The sequence below is a fragment of the Xyrauchen texanus genome, chromosome 4 (assembly GCF_025860055.1).
Source record: "Xyrauchen texanus isolate HMW12.3.18 chromosome 4, RBS_HiC_50CHRs, whole genome shotgun sequence".
Taxonomy (NCBI): domain Eukaryota; kingdom Metazoa; phylum Chordata; class Actinopteri; order Cypriniformes; family Catostomidae; genus Xyrauchen; species Xyrauchen texanus.
Window position 1 is genome coordinate 31,898,071 of NC_068279.1, and position 12,935 is coordinate 31,911,005.

Here is a 12,935-nt window from a genome sequence, read left to right on the forward strand (position 1 = left end):
ACAATTCAAATGGTTACATTTAGATTACAAACTGATTCTTGATGCATCGTGTCCTCTTTTTTTTAACTCTTTTTATCCCTTTCAGCTTTATTTAACAGCTGTTTTCAGAATCAGCATGAGTCGCGGACGATGGTCATGTGGTTGATACACCCAGTCTGTGATCAGTTCTTAAGTATGTGCTTTGCTTTATTATTTGTATGACTGACCATTTCTTTCTAGCATCTCACTCTGTATCTGGAGTGCACATCTGTGGTGTAAATTTAACTCAGAATCGATTCAGAGATTTTGAGAATTGATTGGAGAAAGAATTGCAATGCTTCAGAGAATCAGTTTTATTCTGCCACCCACAGTGAGGCTACATAAAATATTTGGGTCCCCAGAATCCAGGTGCATGACTGACATTTAATTACCCTACCCACCAGAGGAAATAATACTCGAACTTGTCTCATCGCTTAGGACTGTTTCGGAATTGTGGATTTTTAAAACCCTTAATCTAAAGTCAAGCAATAACTATTGTGGAGTGGTGGTGGCATAGTGGCTAAAGCACAGGGCTGTTAATCAGAAGGTTGCTGGTTCGAAGCCCATGGCCACCACCATTGTGCCCTTGAGCAAGGCACCTAACTCCAGGTTGATCCGGGGGGATTGTCCCTGTAATAATTGCACTGTAAGTTGCTTTGGATAAAAGCATCTGCCAAATGCATAAATGTAAACTATTGAAAACCTTCCTCATCACTGGCTTAAGGGTTGGTAATAAAATGGAAACTTAAAGTAATAGTTCATCTAAAAATTACAATTCTGTCATAATATGAAGTCAATTACTTCACATGACTGTGGAACGCAAAATGTTAAGGCCAATTTATACTTCAGCATAGTGAAGTATGCCGCGTAGTGGCCAACACGTTGGTTTGCATTTATAGTGTCTGCATTGTTCTGTGAGTACACAGCCAAAATGCTAACAATATGTTTAATAAATAAACAAAAGCAATGCAATCAATGTAATTTCTGGATTTAAAAGTATTTATTAAATTATTGTAGCAATAAAAATGTAATCAAAGTATGTGAACATGGTCATTATTTAATAACTACTCGCCTGAATAACACAATATGGGTATCATTTTAAAGACTTTACAATGCAAATTGGCAATTTAACTAACTCTTACCAGGTACTTTTTAAGAAATTTGACTATTTACTGTACACACACAGTACTGTCACACTTACGGTGTATGAGTAGAAAACAAAACATATTATTTCACACACATATCAAATTATTACCAAGAAAAACCCTGAAGGAAAAAGCTTTTAGAGTTTATAAGCTGTAAACGGATATATCTTCATGAAAAAAGCAGATGCTACCGATTGAGACAATTACTTTCATGGTACCGGGTTCAAATACAATGTAATGTCATGCATAAATATTAAAATAAACTTGGATCAAATGTGACACTGTGATCACAGATGTCCTCGTGTTTATCCTGGGGGACAGTCTATGGTTAAAGTGGACCACAGCTGTTATGATCTGCGTCGGTTACATTTTTGAAAAGATGCACGGCAGGCTATGGTGTAGGCTATTCTGTAACTGCTGTAGCTACACATAGCCTATACCTTAGGATTGACTAAGAAGTATAAATCAGCCTTTAGCATTTGGCACAATTATTTGGCAGTGAAATTGATTGATGACTGAGGCTAACATTCTGCCTAAAATATTTTTCTGTATTCTACAAAAACAATGGGTTGTAAATTCTGATAAAATTTAAATTTTGGGGGAACTATCCCTTTAAGAGAAGTGAGAGAGTAAGATAAATACAGTAAGTATAAACAGGAAACTGTGGGGGAAACGTGACATATAATTTTTGAAATTAGTCCAGTTTTACTAGTTCTGTGATAGCTTTTGGTGAGAAGAGAAATATAATCCTGAAACTCTTGAGTCCCCAGTAACATAACGGAACATTTATACCCTGAGGCAATCAGGCAACAATGAAATGTGTGGAGGATTTACTTGTTGTCCTAATCAGTGCCAATTAGTTATCTCAACTCATCAGCATTGTTTTGCAAATTTACATTTAATCAAAGTGTGTTCTGTAATCCATTCTAATTTACAAAGTGTCATGTTATGACAAAGCCAGCAATTAAAAGATGTTAAAAACAATCATGACATAATTTTTATGTGTCGGGAGACAAAGTTTTTGTAATGCAAAGAATCTGTTACAATTCGAATGAAGGCTTCAAAATCTAAATCAAGGTTTTGTAGTTTTTTTGTCTGGCATAAAAGTTTTGAAGTGTTAAGAGACTTATCAGATATTGGAAATATCAGATGAAACAAACATTCTCTTCCTGCATTTTCTTGGCCGTTCTCTGGTCTACATAAGATTCTACACACAACTGAGTCAGATCTCTTCGAACTACAGACACTTTCAGCAATCATTTGGTCTGTCATCTTGACGAAGACATCTAAACTTGTGCATGAAACTGAAAAAAGGGTATGTCTCCACTGAAATGCTACTTAGATCAAGCACAAAGAGTCATGGGAATGAAAGGAAGATGCTTTTAGCCTTAGAATAACCTGAGTGTGTTTTTTGAGCTGTCAGCTTCTGTCAAGGGATTCTTCAGCATTCTAGTATGAATTTCATTTCATACTTATTTTTTATCTCTATTAATGAGCTTCACCTTCAAATTTCTCAGTGGAAAACCGGTGCACCCCAATTTTTAACACATCCTTTGATATTTTCTTTGCAGATTGTTCCAAGCCCACCATCACCAAGGGTTCCTCTGCCATGAACATACCCCAGTCATTTGGCACTGCTATGGGCTTCTCTTTGCCAGAAACCCTGCCTGCTGCCAGTCTGCCTAACTTGTCCCAGAACAGTTCGAATCTACTATCTGCTGAGGACAGCATCACTTACTTAGCACCCACCGCCGATGCCAATAAATGCTGGCCCATCCGACCAACACTGCGCAATGAGCTGGATACATTTTCAGTTCATTTCTACATCTTCTTTGGGCCCAACATCTCCATCCCACCAGACAGGGCTGCTATATTTGCCATCAACTTAATGCCGGTGCTGGACAGTGGAGGTGTCCTCAACATGGAGCTCAAACTCAATGTGGTGAGTCGAAATGTCTTAAACCTTTCCAAAGTTTTTAAAGGGATAGTTCATGAATTTTTTTTTTAAATTGTATCATACTTTACATCATTTATTCACCCTTTATTTGTTCCAAACACATATGACTTTCTTCTGTGGAACCCAAAAGGAGATGTTAGACTAAATGTTAGCCTCAGCCAACTTTCACTTTATTTGTATGAAAAGATGCACTGATAGTGAATGTTAATAAATCTTACATGCTGCCTAACATCTCCTTTTGTTTTCCATGGAGCAAAGAAAGTCATATGTGTTTGGAACAACTTGAGGATGAGGAATTGAAAGAAATTTCAGTTTTGAACCATACCTTTTATTTGTTGTGTGTCAATGTAATGTGCCTATCTTGTACAATGTGATAAATGTATGCTGCAAATTTTAATTATAAAATATTATTCCTTTAGACGGATAAATTATCACGAAATGGTGTGTTTGAAGGGAAGGACCCAAACGCAGAATAGGCAACAATGAGCTTTTTTAAATAAACAGAAAAAAATCAGTTGCAAAAAAGATAGACAAAATGATTTGACACGAGTGCATACTGCAAGGATGACATCAGAGAAATGCACTCGTGCCAATAAACAACAAGACAAGAGAACACATGACAATGCCAAAATGACAAGCCATGCATTCTCACACAGACTAGACAAGACACTAAACATGAGTGTCAGACACAAAGACAACAAAAACACAACCAACACAAGTGGCTGAACCCTGATAATAATAGTGTGGTATTGGACTCATATACTTATTTGAAGAAATGGTGTGACATTCTTATTTATTTTTTTTTTTCATTTGTACATATCTAATTATATGACCATAAATACAGATTCACTTTATTAGCCATTTGCAGTATAAAACCACATTGGAAAAAGAAAATGTGCAAGAAGCTCAAGGTGCAACGTCAACACATAAAAGGACATAACATAAAACAGACAAGCAAATGCCACATAAAACTCAATAATAAAACACTGTACAATAAAATCCATACATTGATTTAAAGTGCTTTGTTTAAAGTGATCACAGCTTGGGGAAAGAAACTGTTTAAATGACGATCAGTAGAACATTTGACAGAGCGATACCTTCTCCCTGAGGGAAGCATCTCAAAGAAGGCCCATGCAGGATGGCCTGAAGCATCATTAACAATTTTTAAAGCTCGATCCAAAAGTCTAGCTTTATATGTAACCTCCAGAAGCGGCAAAGTGCAGCCAATAGTCCCGCTGGCTGAACGAACCACTTTGTTCAAAGCCTTCTTCTCTTTCAAGGTGAGATTACCAAACCACACAGTAATACAACTAGTTAGAACACTCTCAATTACACAGTAGTAAAAATTCAGAAGAATCTTAGTATTTTGGGTGAACTCTCGAAGCCTACGTAAAAAGAAGTACTAGTACCCAGGGGCATCATGCAATATATTTTTTGAAGGGGCACCAGTGACAGTGAAGTCCTACTTAGTGCTCTAGGTGTTTTATATATATATATATATATATATATATATATATATATATATATATATATATATATATATATATTTTTTTTTTTATTATTATTATTATTATTATTTGAATTAGCCTATATAAAAGCTTTATAGACAAATGAGTATGATGCGTTAGCGCAGTTATATAGTTTTTTTTTAGAGTGCCAGTGAACTCTGTTTCAAATCCAAACTTATATATAAAATTGAAACTCCTTTGTAATCTCAACTGCTATATATATATAACATATATTCCCCCAAACAAACCTTCCACAGATCATTTGTTTTAAAGATGGGCTTCAATGGAGTGTTCTTCCATCTTGTAAAATCATACATGTGAAATACCATTCTGGATCCAGGTACACAATTACCTATGATGGATCCATCCTGGAACTTGGTGTTTGAACGATCGTGAATAAAATTCAATAAAATTCAATAAAATGTTCAATTAATTACAATAAAATGAATAAGTAAAACACTTTGGGGGCCCTGTTCTTTCTGTGAATTGATTCACTGAATTAAAAAAGGAAGAAAAATTGTGTTGAATTATTGCACTGACATAACATCCATCTGAAATGTCTAAACATGGCCAAGTGTGTCACATGCAGTTTTCTAAGGTGTTGCAGAACTGTTGTGAATTTCCCTTTTGTTTTGCCCCTGTCATCTGTTTTTCCTGAACTATACTTCCCATATTTCTCTGCCCTCATCACTGCCAGGTGTTCCCTATTGTTCTCACCTGTGTTTCATTTCCTCATTTACCCCTGTGTATATAATGCCCTGATTTCTACCCAGTCTTTGTGAGTTGTTGTGTTTTTCCTCCTGTTCCACTTCCCAGCATGGATGTAATGGTGGTTTTATTTCGTAGTTCTGCCTAGTTCCAGTGTGTTCCCATTTATTTTGTTACTTTACTTTATCTAGATCCAGCTCTCGTGACTTCCTTCCAAAGGCTACAGTTGACACAGCGGATCCTCGTCTTCGCATTTTAAAAGTAAAAATACAAATCCTCTGAGGATCTGTTCCTGTTAATACATCCTCTGGTGGAGTGAAATTTTCCTTGATTTATTTAAAAGTGTACATTTATACATTCCAGCATTGAATCAGGTCATTCTGTATAAAAATCTCAACTTTTCTGGACCAACTAAACACTGCACATTTCCTAAAGTGCTAAAGACAGGGTTCCCTCAGATCCTTAAAAAGTCTTAAAGGAATATTTCACCCAAAAATGAAAATTTGCTGATCATTTACTCATCCTCAGGCTATCAAAGATGTATCAGAGTTTCTTCCTTCATATAAACACATTTTTAGGATTTAATTTCAGGCCTCCCCCTTTAAACAATGTACTACATTTTTTTGGATGGCCCAAAATGCATATTTAGGGTGCATCAAAATAATCCACACAACTCCAGTCGACTAATAATGTTCTTCTGAACCCAACGATTGATTATTTTTAGAAACAAAAAAATACTTGCATACTTTTTAACTACAATTGTTCACTTTCGTACATCTCTGAGATGAGTGCTCATGAGTGGGATGATGTAAGTGCATTGGTAAGGTCACACGTGGAGGAGGCAGGAAGCGCGTCAATGTTTATAAGAGAAACTTGCACAGATCAAGTGCCGTTCACAAACCAATACAGTCAAAAACAATATAAAATAAAATAATTTCCAAATAATAATAAAACTTTTAAAGACAATTAAACTTTTGTACAGTAGTCCTTCTCTTGTTAATAATGATATGCTTCCTGCCTCATCCTCCACATGACGCAAGACCTTACCAACAAGCTGATGTCTTCCCTCTCATGAGCGTGTGTCACAGGGATGTATGGAAGCAAACATTTGTAGTTAAAAAGTATATAAGTTTTGTTTCTAAAAAAAAATAAATCAATCATTTGGTTTCAGAAGAACTTTATTTGTCGACAGGAGTCATGTGGATTATTTTGATGCACCCTAAATATGCATTTTGGACTGCAAAAGTGGAGTACATTCACCTTCATTGTTTAAAGGAGGCCGGAAATTAAATCCTAAAAATCTTAAATTCTGTTTTGATGAAAAAAGAAACTCCTTGGATGGCCTGCAGGTGTGTAAATTATCAGCACATTTTCATTTTTGGGTGAACTATACCTTTAAAATGTCTTAAATTCAGTTTTACAAAGTTTAAGGTCATAAAAAGTCTTAAATATCTGCATCCTTCAAAATGAAAATGTGACACTCTTGTATTTTCTCCTAGCAAGCGGTGATTTGTGAGTGTTTCCAGCTGTTAGGCCATATCCAGGGCTTGATTGGTAATCTGGCATCCAGGGCATTTTCCCAGTGGGCCGATGCACTTTGGGGCCTATCAGGGGCAGACTGGCCATAAGGAGAACCGAAACGGGCCGAATGGCCCGTGATAAGCTGAAATGAGCTGCTGCATTATGCAGAACGAACCACAAAACGGCACCGCGATATGCCGAATGGGGCAACGATATGCAGAAAAGGACAGCGACCGTATTTTAAACTTGCAGAGACCCTGTTTAACTGATATCCAAAGTTACGGCCATGTTTAATGTGTGCGCATGCCAGTTTAACAAAGATTCTATGATACATGATTTATTTTGAGATTGTGTTGGTTTGTTTTTGTATGGGGATACCATATAAATTTTATTTGTTCAGGTCATGAAAAAGCTCATAAAAAGTCTGTTGGCCTCTACCCCAGACTCTGTTGCTGTTCTGCTCCAGACTCTCTACCCAGGCCGTCTCATAGCTCTTTTAGGAAAATAATAAAATCTTTTAGACTGCTGAAGCGCCCAGGGGTGTTCTCTGCACTCCACCAGTGCAAGCCACTGTAATGCGCCACTAATAATAAATCCAACTGCTTTGCAAGATGAATGGATCGGTGGAGGAATTCAGCTCACTGAAACACAACCGCTCGGCTCCAAAGAGAAAATCCGATTTTTTGCGAGCCGGCTCCTTATATACCTGTATGTCCAGGGCAGTGGCATGCAAATTCCACTTGCCAATTCCCATTGGCCTTTTCTCAAAGATCAGAGGTGTTTGGGGCTCCCAAGAGTGACCCCTAGTGTCACTACATTGACACAATGAGTGAGTGACAGATAGGGAACTGTAAATCTAGGAAAATGTCAACTATTTGACATAATGAGCCAGTTTGGATGGGCATAAATATGCATGTTCAGATAAAAGGGAGCCCGTATTCATGCTTGGATCCACTTTAAGTTTCAGCTTTGGACAGGCTCAGAAACTCAAAAACAGGAATTATCTCAGTGAATCAAAGTGAGAATTACTCAAGGGGCCAAACAAATCTGCAGCAGCACAAGTGGCATTAAATGCTTGTTTGATGAAAAATCTCATTTTAAAAAAACTGATATAAATGCACTGATACCCTATATTGTAGAGATAATGATTTTAGATATTATGGGCCTCAAATGCACATCTTGGAGGCACGGCCATCCTTAGGGCAGTGCAACCAGTTCGGTCGTGCCAAGCCTTCTAAATGCTAAATGCACCAATGTGTAAATAAAAAGCAAGTTTCAATTGTTACAACATGCAAGTATAATTAACATTTGTGAAATTTGTTGTTTTTTTATCCTTGGAGGAATCAATTTCAGTGGTAGAATTCAATACGTTTTTTTTTGTAGGACAGATTAAAAAATGTATTTATCTGTGTCTATACAGAAATTTACTTTCAAATATAACAATCTTCAGGTCTCTATTTGTCATCAGTTCTACTCAGTGCGATCAGTTTTACTGCCCCAACCCCCATACCTGTCAACTCTCCCATTTTTCCCGTATGGGAGTCTCCCGTATTGCACACCCATCTTGCGCCCCCCTTCCGTTTTGTTATTTCTCCCAGGAAACTGGATGACCCAGGGAGTGAGGAAATCGCTCTTTATTGAAAATGTGGGTACCGCAGCTCCAAGCGGGTGTAACGAAAGAAAATAAGGAAAATTAAGATTTTCTGCCTGGCTCTCCAGAAGCAGTGCTTCTTGCCTACAGAGGTGAGTGGAACAGTGGTGAAACTTCAGCTTACTGCTGCACAACCGCTCGGCTCCGAAGAAAAAATCTGACTGACAGACAAATGCCTGTTTCCCTTTATACCTGTATGTCCGGGGGTGGGATAGGCAAATTCTGTCTGCCAATTTCTCATTGGCCTTTTCTCAAGTTCAGAGGTACGCGAGGCTCCCAAGGAACAGCAGCGTCGAGTGAGTGACAGAAGGGGAACTATGTTTTTTTTTTAAACGTAAAAATGCAAAAAGGTTTCTGTGAGGGTTAGGTTTAGGTGTAGGTTTATGGTTATGGTTAGGGGATAAAAAAATATAATTAGATCTGTATAAAATCCATAAATTGCATTTAAGTATATGGAGAGTCCCCACAATGATATAAAAAACAAGTGTGTGTGTGTGTGTGTGTGTGAGCGTGTATTTATCACTTTGTGGGGACCAAATGTCCCCATAAGGATAGTAAAACCCGAAATGTTTGACCTTGTGGGGACATTTTGTCGGTCCCCATGAGGAAAACAGCTTATAAATCATACTAAATTATGTTTTTTGAAAATGTAAAAATGCAGAAAGTTTTCTGTGAGGGTTAGGTTTAGGGGTAGGGTTAGGTTTAGGGGATAGAATATAAAGTTTGTACAGTATAAAAACCATTATGTCTATGGAAAGTCCCCATAAAACATGGAAACACAACTGTGTGTGTGTGTGTGTGTGTGTGTGTGTGTGTGTGTGTGTGTGTGTGTGTGTGTGTGTGTGTGTGGAAGCCCACCCTATGTGAAGGTGAAGTTGTCCCCCCATAGTGCTTCATGCTCTCTCAGTAATTATATCCTTCAGGTTTTAAGGCAGGGAGAGAATGCACTGAATACCGTGTCCCTTAGAGAACATTTTAAACACAAAGACTGCTGGACAAAATGTCAAAATTCCACTGGAGGACAAACAAAATACAAATTTTAATTAGTAGACGGGGCCAATCTCTCAGATCGTACAGAATGTGAATTATTAGATAGCATTTTCAATATTCAAAACAGAAAATATCAATTTGTTCTAATAGAGCTGCAGCTGGAATCCTGTTCCTTTGACCTCATTTTATACTCCTTTGAAGATGAAAAACTGTAAATAGTTGTCTTATTATCTGAAACAGACCCTATAGTAGCTTGAGAGGTAATATAGTGGAGAGCAAAGATGCTCCTAAATTGTTATTTAATTTTATTTTTGCATTTATCACATTTTCCATCCATATGGGCATCATTGTTCTTCAATTGTAATCTTTTGTTGTTCAATATGTTGACTTAATGACTGAATTAATCAGATGAAATTTAGTCGTTTGACCCTGAAAGTGTCAAGAGCTATAGTGTAGTTTTATTCTATGTGACAGTCTAATTCGTTACTTATTAAGCATAAAATACTATCAATTAGGTTGAAGTTTAAGCAGTCTTATATAATTAAATGAACTGCATATACAACATTTTTAACTATTTTTATGATTACTTTTATGTAGTCTCAACTTTGTAAACCCTTGGATTTACCTAGTTTTCATTCCCTTCTGTCGATCTCTCGACGTTGTGTCGGAGAAGCGACACTAGGGGTCTCTTTTTAGTGCCGAAATATGCCTCTGACTTATGAAAAAAGGCCAATGAGAAGTTGGCAGACAGTATTTGCATACCCCGCCCCCGGACATACGGATATTTAAGCGGGCAAATATGGGAGTTCATTCTGAAAATTTCTTCGGAGCCGATGGTCGTGCATGCAGTCTGCTGCGAGTCACACACACCGGTTCCTGTTTATTCCTCTGACGCTCTGCATGCTGTTGGATTGGCGGCGCATAACAGCGGATTTTTCCTTCCTTGCACGGCTGTGCATTGTTGCCCCTGGGCGCTTCGACAACTCGAAAGAGTTCTATTTAAAAGAGTGATTTTATCTAAAAGAACAAAACAGCGGCGTTGAATGTCCTTTTCAGGACGCGTCTATATCAAGATGCCTTTCCACCCCTGTGTTGTTCCTGGAAGCGTTAGAGTGCTCTCCGCTTCAGACGGCCACAGGCGTTGTCTCGTGTGTCTGGGCAGCGATCACACCGAGGCTGCGTTTGTGGATGTTCATGCTCTCACTGTGAGAGCATGACCATGACAACGTTGTGGTCGTGGCTTGCTTTCAACAGAAAGCATTGCTCCTTCTTCCCACGGGATTGAGGATGATGCGGCTGGCGCTGGAAGCGATCCGGGGATGGCAGCGGGTGCAGCTCTGTCGGGTACACCCCCTCGGACCACCCGCCCCCCGGCACGCTCGTTGACTCCTGTCCGTGCTCGAGGAAACAGCGGCTCGCCTCACAGCCAGTCCGCCTATCCTCTCGAGCTCGAAGCAGATGAGCTCGCCGCTGCATCGGAGAGTGAGGCATCTGACGCTGAGGACTCCCTTGGGCTGCCGCTTTCGGCCTTCACGCCCAGGCTGAGGCCGACGCGCAGATGACCGACATGCTTTCCCGGGCCGCCGCTATCGTGGGGCTTAATTGGAACCCTCTATCCTCCCCACAGCCATCACGGCTGGATGACTGGTTCCTGGGGTCCGGGCACCGCTCACAGCCCCCTGTCCAAGACGTTAGTTCCGGAGGTGGTAAGACCGCTCCGTCCCCTTGTGGAGGGCCGGGAGGAGAATCTTGTGTTTTTTCATTTGCCGCACACCCTAGCGTGGGCTGCGGTACCCACATTCTCCAAAAAATAGCTATTTCCTTTGTCTCTGGGTCACCTGGCCCGCAAATGCCATTCTCACATTGGAGTTAGACTCAATGTCAGCACGTCTCACTAACGAGCATGAACAGTCAGTGCTGAAATGCCTCGCTTCCTTCAAGCCAGGCACTATGGTCCCTTTAAAACATTTCCAAAGGCTCCTGGGGTATATGGCATCCTCCATGGTGGTCGCGACTCTGGGGTTGATGCATATGAGACCACTTCTGCGCTGGCTTCAGACTCGAGTCCCAAGTCGAGCATGGCAATGTGTGCAATGGGCACGCAGCTGCGGGCCGTTGGAAAGGGGCCCCGCTGCGCTGGCACATCAACTGCCTAGAGTTGCTGACTGTTTTCTTTGCCCTGAGGAAGTTTGTCCCCTTAGTTCGGGACAAACATGTCCTGGTCAGGTCAGACAGCACCGCAGTGGTGGTGTACATAAATCGCCAAGGCGGAGTATGCTCCCACCACATGTCACAACTCACCCGACGTCTCCTCCTTTGGAGCCAGCAGTGACTCAAGTCGCTGCGTGCCACTCACATCCCCGGCAACCTCAATGTGATAGTGGACGCGCTGTCATGACAACGCTTGCCGAAAGGAGAGTGGAGGCTTCACCCCCAGTCAGTCCAGCTGATTTGGGAATGGTTCGGCAAGGCCCGGGTAGACTTGTTTGCCTCCCAAGAAACCTCCCACTGCCCGCTCTGGTATGCCCGAACAGAGGCTCCCCTCTGGGCAGACGCATTGGCACACAGCTGGCCCACGGGGCTGCACAAGTACGCGTTCCCCCCAGTGAGCCTTCTTGCACAGGTGCTGTGCAAGGTCAGTGAGGACGAGGAGCAAGTCACATTAGTGGCCCTCTATTGGCCCACTCGGACTTGGTTCTAGGATCTCACACTTCTCGCGACAGCCCCTCCCTGGCGAATTCCCCTGAGGAATTACCTTCTTTCTTAGGGATGGGGCACGCTCTGGCATCCGCACCCAGACCTCTGGAACCTCCATGTCTGGCCCTTGGATGGGACGTGGAAGATCTAGCCGGTCTTCCATCTACCGTTGTAGACACGATCAACCAAGCCAGAGCCCTTTCTACCAGGCATCTTTAAGCCCTAAAGTGGCACCTGTCCGCAAATTGGTGTTCTTCCTGAGCTGAAGACCCACAGAGGTGCGCAGTTAGGTCAGTGCTTTTGTTCCTACAGGACAAGGTGTATGTTACCGCCATCACGGCTCACCACGATACAGTAGACCTGATTGGTGGAGTGCTGCAGATGGTTGTTCTTCTGGAAGGTTCTACTCTCTCCACAGAGAAACGCTGGAGCTATGTCAGAGTGACCATCGAGTTCTTGGTCACCTCCCTGATGAAGCCCCCGATCGCTCAGTTTGGCTGGGCAGCCAGTACTAGGAAGAGTCCTGGTGGTTCCAAACTTCTTCCATTTACCAGTGATGGAGGCCACTGTGCTCATTGGGACCTTCAATGTTGCAGAAATATTTCTATACCCTTCCCCAGATCTGTGCCTCGATACAATCCTGTCTCAGAGGTCTACAGACAATTCCTTGGACTTCATGGCTTGGTTTGTGCTCTGACATGAACTGTTAACTATGGGACCTTATATAGACAGGTGTGTAC

The 12,935-nt window shown here is 40.9% G+C and overlaps 1 protein-coding gene across 3 annotated transcripts in view; it reads left to right on the forward strand.

Annotated features, from left to right (window-relative positions):
- LOC127635881 (transmembrane protein 8B-like) overlaps positions 1-12,935 on the forward strand; it is a 203,253-nt gene that overhangs the window by 162,164 nt on the left and 28,154 nt on the right. For all 3 annotated transcript variants that reach the window (XM_052116163.1, XM_052116155.1, XM_052116172.1), the window contains one exon: positions 2,735-3,105. In XM_052116163.1, coding sequence (XP_051972123.1) covers positions 2,735-3,105 — 371 coding nt within the window. The remainder of the gene's footprint in view (positions 1-2,734; positions 3,106-12,935) is intronic.